Here is a 13,240-nt window from a genome sequence, read left to right on the forward strand (position 1 = left end):
AGTGATTAATCATGAATTATGGCAGATTTTTTTTTTTGCTCAGTGATTAATCACGATTAATCACAATGTTATGCCTAGAATTAAATAATGAATTTAAAAGGAGTGTATTCTGCACTTTTATTTTAAAAGTACTGCTATGTCAACAAAAACACAATCAAATATGGTTTGCAAAGACTTTTCACAAATTAGGTAATTTTTAAGAGCAGTATTCCCTTCACACAATAGCAGTTAAAATATTTCTTGTAAAGCTCAAGCTAAACATTCAAGTAATCAAATAAAACAAAGTTATTTGTCACTGCACAGTCATTAACATTTTATTTGATGTGTTACTGAAAAACAAGTCACCCTCAGAGGCCAGAGCCACGACCATAACATTCTAACAAGAACCTTCCCAACAACAGCAAGTTAACATTTATAAATCTGCGTTCTTATTTTTGTTCCTGAACAGGTTCCAGCAGAAACATTCTTGTTTTATCAGGGAGCAGCATAAGCGTTCTACTTTCCTTAGCAGCTGTCCCTATTAGAGTAAGTTAAAGTGGTCGAACACAATAAAGAACAAAGCTGGGACTGACTGTAACACTTTTTATCCCGTGAAGTCTATGTTTGAACTGGATTCTAAGAACATTCCTCAGATCAACATCTTCCACAATACTAATCAGCCTGCAGTCTGTAGCTACCCACTTCGCTGCAGCATTTGTTTGCTTTTCTTTATCTCTGCTTCTCCCACACGCTGAATCCATCACAGCTGAAGCTTCTCTCCACTGTTAGTTTGTGTGAGATGTGATGACACCCATCCCAAGAACTGATCAACATCCCAACTCTCCCTTTGACCCATGGTTTGTCTGTATGTGTATTCAGAGACAGTGAGCTGTGGACTTTCAAAATAATAATAATAATGCTAATAATAAAAATAAAAACTGCGTTAATGCGTGATAAAATAGTTGTCTGCATTAATTAATTAATGTGTTAACACAATAATAACGTGTCAACGTGTTCAGCCCTAATTGTCATATTTTTAACTAAGAATAAATTTTATAACTTTACTGTCAAGGAATAAGTCTGAAATTTATAGTATTCATATCAGAAATTGGATTTGGAAATCACATTTGAAAAAGCCTGTCATGATTCAGTTTTGTATAAATAAATACATAGTCCGAGCAGGTTAGGTACTTAGCCCACTGCACTTCAATGGCACTATGATGAATTTACGAATTTGTAACATCTGAGTTTTATAGATGCAGACCAGACACAGTAAATCTTTGTCTCTGTTTTACCAGTGGAGGCATGTGTCCCCTGTGCATCTGTCCACTGGTGATGTGCTGTTTGGCCTGAGGCATGGAGCCCATCTGGAAGCTCTCTGGTCCTCCAGCTCCAGAGCGCATGATGGCTGGCAGCGCCACTGAGCCTGTCTCCACCTTGCCCACTTTGTTGAACTGCTGCTGCAGCACTGTGGACCTGAGGAGACACAAAACCATCAAAGGAGAGCTCCATCAGTGTTCTAGCAATACTGCCAACTCTACATCTTTCTAAAGCAGATGATCAATACTGTTTATGTAAAATTGCAAAATGATCACTGTTTAGTGGTAACACATAGACAGACTTACTTTTTGGGTGACACAGAGTCTTCCAGCATGGTGGACTCTTCATCTCCCTCCAGGCCAAAGTGGTCTTTACTCTTTTTCTGTCAAAAGGCAGAAATGTGGTGACACACTAGACTGTACACAACGTAGTGTTTAAGTATATCTCTATGAGGAAACTAAGATAGGTCCAAGAGGAGAAAAAATGTGTCGAGCTGGCTTCAAAACAAACAAAGGCTACTTCGAGGAATCTAAAATATGAAGCATATTTTGGTTTGTGTAACAACACTCTGCTTTGTACAAAACGCTATGAGCGCTTCTCATAGTTTGCATGTCTGCAGTATGGTGATTTCTTTTATTGGGTTCATCATTAAAATACACCAAAACCTAGATGCACTATAGTCAACTGTTTTTCTGCACTGAAGAAGTCATCACTTGCAGCAAGCAAAATATATCTTAACTTTAATTCTCTCTGATGGGGGACTGAATAAACTGAAGAAGTATACTGAAAAGGGATACTCTTCATTTAGAAAAAAGGTTGGTTAAAAAATAAATGTTACCATTGTAATGTGTATTACTGTCTTACTGCTGACCTTTTTAAGGATGATGTCAATGTAACCAGCAATAAGCTGAGCTATCTGCTCCCCCTCAGTGGTCTGCACAGAGTAGTAACCATCCTGGTAGTCTCCAAAGTCCTAAAAGAAGAAACAAATGCCATACTTTATTTAATTATTGACACACGCAGTTTCACATCTGCACATTGATTAAAACCTGTAATCTGCATTCATACTGTTGTGAACAGATGCTGAAAATTTTAGTATGTATAGCTTTAGCTCAGATACCACAAAGTACAACTAGCCAGCAACAATTTATTTACAGCCAGAGTTGCTTTGCTCAATAGGACAAAATGACGTGTAAATACTTCCTAAGAAAAGCCCGATTGGCCAAATGGTGGTGCTGTAATCTGGACCCCAGGGCTCCACAAGAACGACCATACAGGTCCGTGATGATGGACTAATTTGCATAGTTTGAAAAACAATAAACAATAAACTGATGTGTATTTTTTAGATTATGACTGTATCCCAGCCAGTTTTGACATACAGCATGAAGTGCAACATCCCACTATAAATAGGCAGGTTCAGTCCAAAACCATGACTACCATCAGTCCACAAATCTTTGCAAGAGACGGGGCTGAGAAGACAGCTGGTCTTAACTTATTGACCATTTGTTCAATTGTATACTTTGGCAGATATGTTTGGGCCATGTTTGGAAATAAGCGACAAGGTATTTTGAACCTAACCTATCGCGGGAGCCACAAATGCCAAAAAACCTGAATTTTACTCATTTTGGTTCACATGATCTGGGGGAAAGGATTAACCAAAATCTGAAGTGCCATACTGATTAAAGCATCTGGATATGCTGTGAACTGGTACTACCTAGAGATATAACTTGGAATTATGTGCAAACATCTCACAAAAAATGTTCTCCAAATCAGCCAAGACGGTGGCACTGTAATTAAATCTCAAAAAAGTGAAACATTTGGAAGACTGGCCCTCTATCCCGGTCCTACTTACATCTACTGCTCAAAGTTACTACAACTACCACTAATGATATACTAATGGGACTTCCAGCAACCATCTCTCCTGTGTTCTAATGGTACACTGAGTTAGCTAATTTTGTTGAAAGGCTAATTGATGATAACAAAACCATTTTGCAATTACGTTAGTAAATTAATAAAAATGGGAGTTTTCATGGAAATTTCATGAAATTGTCTAAGTGACCCAAAATTTTTGAACGGTAGTGTATATAAGCTAAAGTGTTCATATGCTTTTAAAGATCGTGGATATTATGACTAAGTATCATGATCAGTTTCCAATGATTCCTATAACTCTTCTATCCTATGATAGAGTCACTAAAACATGTGTCTTAAAAAATTAATTGAATTTTAATTCTTGTATAGGTTTTCTGGAAATATGACAAAATCTCTTGGGTCAAATACATGCACACAACAACTTGAATTATTTCCTCCAGAAGTGGCACCATAAGGCTCAACTGGAGTTTGCTGATGATCACATGGACAAAAAAGGCCTTCTGGAGAAAAAAAAAAGAGCGACTTGGCCACAATGAACAGAAATATGTTTGGAGAAGATGAGTACAGTCTACAAGAACCTGTAGACTGTACTGAAACAATTCTCTGTCAGAAAGCCCATAAATTTAGTTGAACTGCACCAATGTTGCAGAGTAGGGGTCACAAATACAAGCCGGAGCTTGCCAGAAGCATGTGGACGGCTATCAGAAGCACTATTAGCATTGCTGTATGTATACATTTTGGCCCAGCATATCTTGTTATATGCATCATGGACTTGTTTCATCAGGCTTGGTATTATGAATTGTTCTTAAAAAATACTCTCAGGCGTTGCACTTCAGAGTTGCTCAAATGTGATTGACTTTGTTTGTGACACTTATACTGTATTTAGCTTCCCAAGAGATTTGACATAGTTGCAAATCATTTTGAAAAGCATAAAACTAATATGAAGGTACTGTACTGAAAGTCAGGAAATACAGTCTTGGTGGCCAACCAGTTTGTTTCAAAGTCCTGCTTTGTTTCTTTTTCACCTTGCATCCTGTCACACCCCAACCACCCACCAGATGTCCTCAACTCTCTTTCTGTTCCCCGTTTCCTATTCCACTGTCTGTCTCAGTGCCTGGGTTCCTCCTCAGATTGTCACACAAGTATCATCTTGTCTAATTCTTGGTTTCATCTGTTGTTGCCTGCCTGGTCTTACCTGCACTTGGGTCCTCCTTCCTGCTCCTACTGTGCTAAATGTGTCATGATAAGTATAACATAGGTGCTGCTGGGATTGTAATGTATGTTTAAAAATGCATTTTATTTTCAAACAAATTCCTGAAAATGCATTAAATCATTACCGGTTTTAAGAATTAACTTCTTTTATTTGCAGAAGTAAAAGAAATGAAAGATATCTTGTTACCATTTTGACAATGCTGCCTCTGGCAAAATCCTATAATGACGTATTTCTTTTAAATGGAAAGGAGAGCATTCCTTCCAAACATCAATCCACCAGGACTGCATGACTTTAGTGTTTAATTTGAATTATTTACATTGAAAACAATTCTGTGTTTATTTACTTGTTTTATTCTTTTTATGACAGAATGATTTTAGTTCTTTCATAGATTTGTTGCAGAAATATGACAAAATCTGCTGGATCAAAAACATACATACAGAAATGTTCATGTTTGGTTCATGGTCCTTTGGCCATTTTCATCTCAATTAGACAAAGGTTCTTTAACCACTCTTGTAACTCTCTTCATGACCACAGACGCCGGTAGCTCTTTTGAAACAGGCATTTATTCTTTATAACCTTTGGAGCGACATCATCTTTAAACATGCGCCAGGTTCATGCCGTGAAAACTCGTTGCACTACCTTCTCCACGAAAGATTTTCCTTCTTATAGTCCTTAGACGTCCATGACAAGTGTCTGAAACGTGCAAGTCGGCTTGGGAAGCAAGCCCATTCTCCCGTTTATGCTGTCCGTCACTCAAATCCATTGCTGAACCAAAAACATGCAATTTTACTTCCTACATGGAAACTTAACCCTTTATACTGTTTTTAACTTATTGTACAATTTCATAAATGATTTATTATCTTATTTAACTTATTAAATTATAACAACATGAAATTATATATTACATGAACAGAGATCTTAAATAATAACATTTACAACTCTTCTTAACAGAACTGATACAGTTCAACTTGATTTGTTGATTTTCTAAAACAAATCTGTTTCTGCATTCAACAAGTTCTTGATGGGGTTTAATGTTAGAATATTTGAGAGACCCATCTAAAACCTAAATTCTAGCCTAATTTAGCCATTTCTTCATCACTTTAATTTGGATTTGTGTTTGGAATCATTGTCTTGTTGGAAAGACATTGCATACAAGATCCAACCTTCTGGTTGATGACTTTAGGTTTTCCGAAAGAATACAGAGATAATCTTCATTCTTCATTATTTAATTCACTTTGTGTAAATCAGCAGTTCTATTGGCTGCAAAACAGCCTCAGTCTGTAATATTGCCACCACCATGCTTGATGGTAGGTTTGGTGTTCTTGGGGTTGAATATTTTCTCCTTCACTACTATGTGGTCAGCAGCAAACTTCAGTCCAGCTTTAAGGTTTCCTTCTCAAGGAAGGGCTTCCTCCTTGCACAGCAGCCTCTCAGTCCACAGTGATTCTTTTTCAGATCTGTGCTTAACTTCTTAGACTTTCTATCACTGTAGTGTGGCTGAGTCTAGTGTATCAAATGAGCCCTACTGAAATTGGGTTAGGGTTGAATATGCACAAGCCAGCTTTGAGGTAATGGATATGCTATCTCGGCTACAGTCTGATTGAAAGTGGTATGTTGCGAATTGGCGACAACAGGCGTCAAGGGATTAAGATTCGTAGGAGTCATTGGAAACTCAAGACTGCCATAATATACATGGTTTTTACAAGTGCATGTAAAGTTTTGTTCATAAATGTACTTGTATTTTAGACCAGTATTTCACATTTTCTGGTGCCCAAATCCATAACTTCAGAGGGGAATTTTGCTCTGTTTTACTCATGTACTTGAAAGCTTTAGGTAGTATTTTGTTTATAGATGAAGATTTCACATAAAAAAATATGATAAGCTGATAAAATTTGATGTAGTCATATTAATTCCATTTTCACCTCCACATAAACCAACTGCTGCTGTAATACTGTCTACATATATTGCTGACATTTCCAATGCACAACTTTTATTTCTACTATAGTGTTGGCGTTTTGAGTGTTGCTCGCCTGAAGAACTCACCAGAGTGAAGCTCTTGGGTGAGGCAGCCCAGCGTTTGATGTTGGTAAGGTTCCACTCTTGGATGACCTCCTTGGTCTTCTCATCCACTCTCATCACACTCTCTTTTGTGATACCGAGCAGACGAGGTACCAGTTTGTTCTTGCCCTTCATTTTCTCCTGCAGGAAGAGAAAGGAAACAGAATGTCCTTACTGGAAACAATCCCACAATGTTAGCACATTTACATTTCAAATTCAACATACCTTCTGTGTGACTACCATGCACACTCTGCAAATTTCAAAGATATGAAACGGGTGTACAGTGGTATTGTACTTGTTTCAGGATGTAAAAACATCTATATGCAGAAGTCTAATGGATTTAATTATCTTAACCTGCCAAATTCTACAACATGGCCATCACGAGAAAAAACTTACAAAGAAAAGAAAGGGAAAATTCTTTAACGATGATAAATAATTGTATTTTTATGAGTTCTTATACTTTACCTCTTATATTTACATTCCAAGGAACATAATGATTATTGTCAGATATATAGATGATGCGATCTTATGTTTGTGCCATAAGAATGAATTGTCCTTTTATAAACCAATTGTTGTGCAATCTATCCAGCAGAAATACTGAGTGATGAATTCATTCTCACCTTGACCAAAAAGAATGACACGCCATAGGTTTTCAGAGACCTGGCTAGTTTGACATAGCTGACTTTGGCCTCGATCTCTGTCATGTTCTGACAGTTTTTGTGTGCCTGCCAAGACAAGAGAAGCAGTCAGGGGAGTAGATCCCGTCCTTGTAGTATTAAGTAGAAAAATCCAACACAAAAACCACCAAATCATCTTATTAAATCTCAATCTGATTTATGGACATTTGTTACATCTAGGTTTACCTTAAATCTCAGCAACTTTGTGTTCAAGCAATAAAGCTTATTACATTACAAGTGTATATAATCTTTAGGCATTTCTGTTAACCAAGAAGCAAGTCAATAAGCAGGACAGTGGAATCAAAACTGACATGCTCCTGTGCCTTCACAGAAACCACACTATTACCTGGAAGATCTTTTTCTCTCCTTTGTTCTTGATGTACTCTTTGGGAAGAAACTCCTTTAAACTGAGGAGAAAGAGCAGTTCAATGAGAATCAAACAAGGCTCGGGATCATTTTGAGAAGCCAACCAACAACAAAAATAATAACTAAAGATCAATATAATCAAAAGAACAGAGGTCGTGAATATGTGCTTACTCTAAGAATCCAGATTTGTGTTTGGATTCGTTGTGGTCACCAAACTGAATCTGACATTGATAGCCTGCAAACTCACAGGCCTTATCAAAGGAGACTGGGTGAGATCCATTCAGAATGTCATCACGGGCCTGTCCACACAGAGACACACATCATCATCAATCAGTATATTAATTACACAACTGCAAACTACTTTTACTACTAGAAACTACCTGTTCTAATTAAATAAACTGATGAAAATGCTTCTATTGCATATTAAGAATTTAACCTAATATTTAGCATATATAACATAACAAAAGAGCATTAATTGATGCCTGGTTAATAACACAGTTTTTCTTAAATCATTAAGACAAAAAATTGAATCATGTTCCAGAAAAGAAGAACAAAATGGAAACTAAAGCATACCAATAAACAGTGAGCAGTTTTATACCTGTACATAGAGCAGGTTGAGCTGGACAGGGTCTCTGGAGTCCACATTCTGGTCTGAGTAGAAGAATTTCCTTCTCAGCAGCAACATCTCAGTCTCCTCCACACCTTGTTCCCTCAACGTCCTACCATGATCTAACCAGTTCACTAAAGAAAAAACACAACACGAACTAAGATGTGGCTGGTTTGAAGGACCTGTAAAATGTGTTTAAATGACAGGAACATTTGTTCGCTTGCCATATAATCATATAGACATCGTACAGTGGCAACAAACAAGTTGTGTTTCTGTATAAACAGGTCATAAAATATGATCTGTTGTTCATTCAAGTTTTAAAAGTGTAGGTAAAAATACTGTGATTATGCCACAAACATACAATTACAATTCTTCAAGTCATTATTTAACAAAGGAAATAAAGAAAATCATTTAACATCCTTCTCTGAGCCCATAATGATCAAACTCCAATTTATCTTAAAGACGTCACAGGCCTCATGTTATCCTAACAGAACACTTGGCTCTCAGGTTTACTTGTGGTTCCGAGAGTTTCCACAAGCAAACTGGGAGGAAGACCTTTTATCAAGTTCCTTTGCTGTGGACACCATCTTTACTTTTACAATTAGGCTTAAAACTATTGATGAAGCTTTTACTTGCTGCTATAGGCTGCTGGGTGGGTGACTTACCCTGTTGCACTGAGAACCTCTCTTTCACTTCATACAAAAAAAAAAAAATCTAACTATTGGATATCATTAGCTTTGTGACGTCTTCCTCCCACAGTTGCTGATTTATCCTCTCGTTTCTTGCACCTCTCTGCAGGTGTCTCTGCTTTGCATGTTTTTGATTTGCAGTTACTTACAGCACAAACTGTTTTTGTCTGTTTGTTTGCTATGGCTTGCTGATCATTGCTCTCTTTTTCTTCTTTTTTTTTTTAAGCACACAATAAAAACTGACAATGTTCCACAAATTTCTGTAGAGTTGTTCTGCTGCTCTTTAGAGACCGTTTTGTTCAACTGTTCTTTGCTGGAGGAGTTGTGTTGCTGTACCTTTCTCCTTAACATATCTCAACGGTATTCTATTGGATTCAAGTCAGGCAACATACTTGTCCAGGTCACAGTTTTCCTTTTTGTCTTCTTTTTGATTTTGCCAGTGTGCTATGGAACACTATCATGCTGGAATATTCCTGCGAGTCATCTTGTATATCCACAGATACTCACGGAAATTATTTCCATGAGATAAAATATGAAATCATCTGACATTTAAGTGGTATCATACAAGAGTGTATTAACTTCTGTTGAATACTGTATCCAATAGAAATCACTGTAAAGTCAACTAATGGCACTGGGTCTATTGCTTTATCATTTAACCTCTATTATCCAACATGTACAAAGTAGGTGTGGTAAAAATGCTTAGTATAAGGGCTTGTGATCGACATACATTCATCGTCTGTATGGAGCTTCTGCTTTAGCTTCTCCATCTTCTTGTCATCTCTTAGCAGTGTCTTGTCTCTTCTCAAGGTGCCTGTGGTTTCCTCCTTCTTCTCCTCACCAATGTCTCGCACCAGTGAGTACTCGTCATAGTTGGTAATGCCTGGCAAGACGGAGATTACAAAATTTACATTGAATTCTGGAAATGACGCACAGCTAGACAGACAGGCAGAAAATGGACAGCGGGCAGACAGTATTGATCGAGGTGAAAGTGTGAGCTGTGTATGACAGAGCTGACCTATTCTAGCACAGATGGTCATGAGCATATCACTGACAATCTTGGAGTCGTCCACCATGACAGTCTTCACTGTACCATCCAGCATGCGGATCTTCAGAGGCCTCTGCTTCTTCTTGTATTCTAGAGTGTCCTGTCAGACAAATCAGACAGGCCACCTGTTGACATTTTGTTTGCAATTTGATCTAGAACATTAAAATTAAAGCAGACTTCTCAGAAACCGTTTGCTTATTACAGTTACTGTATGTTCTCATCATACTGCTCCTCATCCTCCTGACAATAATTTATTTTTTTGGCGATGCAGCTCACCATTTGCTTAGTCATTGTTTTCATACACCACAGTGATCAACTCAGCAGTTTCAGAGTGAGACAAGTGATATCACTGGCTGAGAGTGCATTTAATAGCCACCAAACCAGAGACCACAGATCTCTATTCTACTTCAGCCAACCCTTAGGATTTGCACTGCTGCACCTACATTAACCAAAATATTAGGTTTGCATGGAGATGCCTACACAGTCCGTATGTCCATGACAAATGGTTTGTACCTGTCATGCTAAATTGGGAATTTTATCCACGTTTTTCTTTGGCATATTATCCAAGCAATTTCACGATTAAATTCGGAATCAACTGTAAATTCGTAATTATTCTTGATTCAATAAAAAGAGAGCGGCCCCTACACTAGAGCATCTAAAAATTTTGAATATTGTGAAAAAGTTTTTTCGAAAAGATTTTTCATTTTTTATCATCATTATTATTATTCAAAAATAATAACAGAATATACATTTGGGGGAAAAAAGAATATATAATATGGAAATGCCCATTTTCTGAAAAGTATTTTCATTTTTGCCTCAATACAGATATTCAATATAAGAACTACAGCATCAATGTGGTGAGAATGGAGGTGATCGGCCTGTGGCACTGCTGAGGTATTACTTAAGCTCAGGCTGCTTTGATAGCGACCTTCAGCTCGCCTATTTTTGGGTTAAGCGTTTCTCATCTTCTCATGGATTCTCTTTAGGATTGGGGTCATTTGATTTGGTTGGCCAATCAAGCACAGTAATGTCACAGATTGGTAGCAGTTTTGGCACTTTGGGTAGGCGCTAAATCCTGCCGATAAAGGAAATCAACGTCTCGATAAAGCTTGTAAGCAGACAGGCGCTAAAATCTCCTGGTAGACGTTGCGTTGACCTTGGACCAACACCTGCAGACTACATACTGTTCTTCAAATACCTTGGATAAAGTGTCTCTCTATGCTTCCATCAGATTCTAGACCAGGACATTGATTTCTAAATGAATTTTGAAATGAAATCTTGTTTTCATGTGAAAAGAGAACTTTGGACTACTGAGCAACACCCCAGTTCTTTTTGTCATTAGCCCAAGTAAGACCTGATGTTGCCTGGTTCAGAAGTGTCTTCATAATAGGAATGTGACAGTTGAAGCTCTTTCCTAAAGACAGGTGTTCTTGGCCCCAGTCCACCGAAGCTCTTCCAAGTCCTTGATATGACTTATGTTGAGAATCCTCTTTAGGCTGTAGTCATCTCTGTTTCTTGTACAACTTTTCTTACCCCACCTTTCCCTTTTAGTTAGTGTTCCATTAATATGCTTTGTTGCAGCTTCTGTGGTCTACCCTTCTTGGAGAGGGTCTTGATGATCATCTTCTGGACATCTTGGACAATTTGGTCAAAAAGAAGTTAGAAGTTAAGTATTTGAGAGTGTGCTAAGAGTGCAAAAGATTTAATCACCCCATTCCTCAACATGTAGTAGTCCAGGGCCTTTCCAGCCTCCAGCCAGATGCCTTTCTTTGGGTCTTCATCAGAGAGAAACAGGCCATAGTCATTGGCTACAGGGGGAAACAGAAATACTGAGTGAGTGACTATAACGGGGTTTCTTGGCATACCTGCATGTTTGGATATCCAGTCACTGTGTGGCGACCATTTCTATCTCAAGTACTTTTGCTGGATGTAACTTCATGTTCATGACATTTAACCTCTGGTCTCTTTCAGAACAATTTGGCATGAAACGAAACGGACCATTTAATTTGCTGGACAGTAGAAACAAGGTGTGAAACTTGGCAAACTCAAGAGACATTGGTACTCTGGGTCTCTGGCACCGTCTCTCTAAAAGTAAAATGATTTAGAGGTTGGAGTAACTAAGGCAGACTGCTACCATTGCAATAGCCTAATAAGGCATAATTCTGCATGCATTTCAACTATGGCTGAAACGATTTGAGTAATTCAGTTACTAAAATGATAATTGATGCTGTAAGGCACATGCCAAGCGTGGAGTTTGATTACTCAAATAATTGCCAGAATAATCGATAGAATACTCAATTACTAAAATAATCGATAGCTGCAGCCCAGTGCTCATTTGGTCTAATAAGCCTGACCAACTGAGCACGAGCTTTTTCTTGTCACTGTTGCAATAGGGCTTGCTCTGAGGTTTCAGGCATATGGGTTCTGTAAAGCGTCTTAAGACAATTTGAATTGCTGACAAGTGAGCTTTCACACACAGTTATCAGTTGCAGGCAAACCATATATTAAACATCAAAAGCCATCCTCAGGTTGAGTTCTGAGCTCCATCACTGCTGTTGGGTGATTTTTTATTTTACTGTTCATAAGGTAGTAGTTCGATCATCATCACACGTGGACAGCTGCTGATGTCTGCTGTAAGTTTAGATTTAATGAATGACAGCTATTGCGAACATATCATGGCTGTCTCCTTCACTGTGTTGGGCATGTCTGAATGAAGCCACGAGGAACATTAACATAAAAGAGTGAGAACTCACGCTGGCCGAGCTGTGCCTCAGGAACTCTCTCCCTGATGATGCGGCAGGCATCGTAGACCATGGTGGAGGGCTCAAACTGCATGGTTTTCACCACATTCCCCACACCAATCTTCAATGACAGGGCCACCATGGTTGCCTTTCTGCACCTCCACCCAACTCACACCTGCATGATGCCCAATGAAGGAGTTAGTAAAGAGAAGTATTCTGTATTTGTACAGCCCAATATCACATAGAGCTGAATGTGTCAACAATAAACAGTTCTGACCCAACCCAAACTGTTCAAGGCAAAGAAAAATCTCTGCAGCATAATTTATCTGAATAAATGAATGGCCATTTCCCTGTTGCCAGTTGTACTGCCACCACCAACTTGCTTAGTGTTTGTTTATTGATGTTGCTTAATGCCCATTGTTATTACCTATCCTTTGTATCATTCTTATTTATTTCTAGAACAAACAGTTTGACCAAGCTTAGATAGTATTTACTGTAGTATGCACAGCTGTTCCAGGATACAAAGCAGCCCCCTTAACATCACCTAGTTCTTAAGGAGTGTTCTTCCTTAGTAAAACACATGAAGTTTATTGAGGTTGGCCCCTCATCCTACTGTCACTGTATCACAGTCAGCTACTCATCCAATATTCCCTTTTTGATAACAGCTGGATACAGC

At 38.2% G+C, this 13,240-nt stretch overlaps 1 protein-coding gene across 1 annotated transcript in view; it reads right to left on the bottom strand.

The window, feature by feature from the left end:
• The window catches only part of tln1 (talin 1), an 87,273-nt gene that overhangs the window by 54,475 nt on the left and 19,558 nt on the right, over window positions 1-13,240 (bottom strand). Inside the window, exons 3-14 of the mRNA XM_022211573.2 lie at window positions 12,577-12,739; window positions 11,534-11,631; window positions 9,794-9,923; window positions 9,506-9,658; window positions 8,081-8,223; window positions 7,654-7,781; window positions 7,463-7,523; window positions 7,060-7,164; window positions 6,425-6,580; window positions 2,171-2,272; window positions 1,605-1,681; window positions 1,275-1,455 (exon numbers count right to left, since the gene is read on the bottom strand). Of these exons, the coding sequence (XP_022067265.1) occupies window positions 1,275-1,455; window positions 1,605-1,681; window positions 2,171-2,272; window positions 6,425-6,580; window positions 7,060-7,164; window positions 7,463-7,523; window positions 7,654-7,781; window positions 8,081-8,223; window positions 9,506-9,658; window positions 9,794-9,923; window positions 11,534-11,631; window positions 12,577-12,706 (1,464 nt within the window). The 5' untranslated portion in view covers window positions 12,707-12,739. The remainder of the gene's footprint in view (window positions 1-1,274; window positions 1,456-1,604; window positions 1,682-2,170; window positions 2,273-6,424; window positions 6,581-7,059; window positions 7,165-7,462; window positions 7,524-7,653; window positions 7,782-8,080; window positions 8,224-9,505; window positions 9,659-9,793; window positions 9,924-11,533; window positions 11,632-12,576; window positions 12,740-13,240) is intronic.

Source organism: Acanthochromis polyacanthus, chromosome 18 (genome assembly GCF_021347895.1).
Source record: "Acanthochromis polyacanthus isolate Apoly-LR-REF ecotype Palm Island chromosome 18, KAUST_Apoly_ChrSc, whole genome shotgun sequence".
Lineage (NCBI taxonomy): Eukaryota > Metazoa > Chordata > Actinopteri > Pomacentridae > Acanthochromis > Acanthochromis polyacanthus.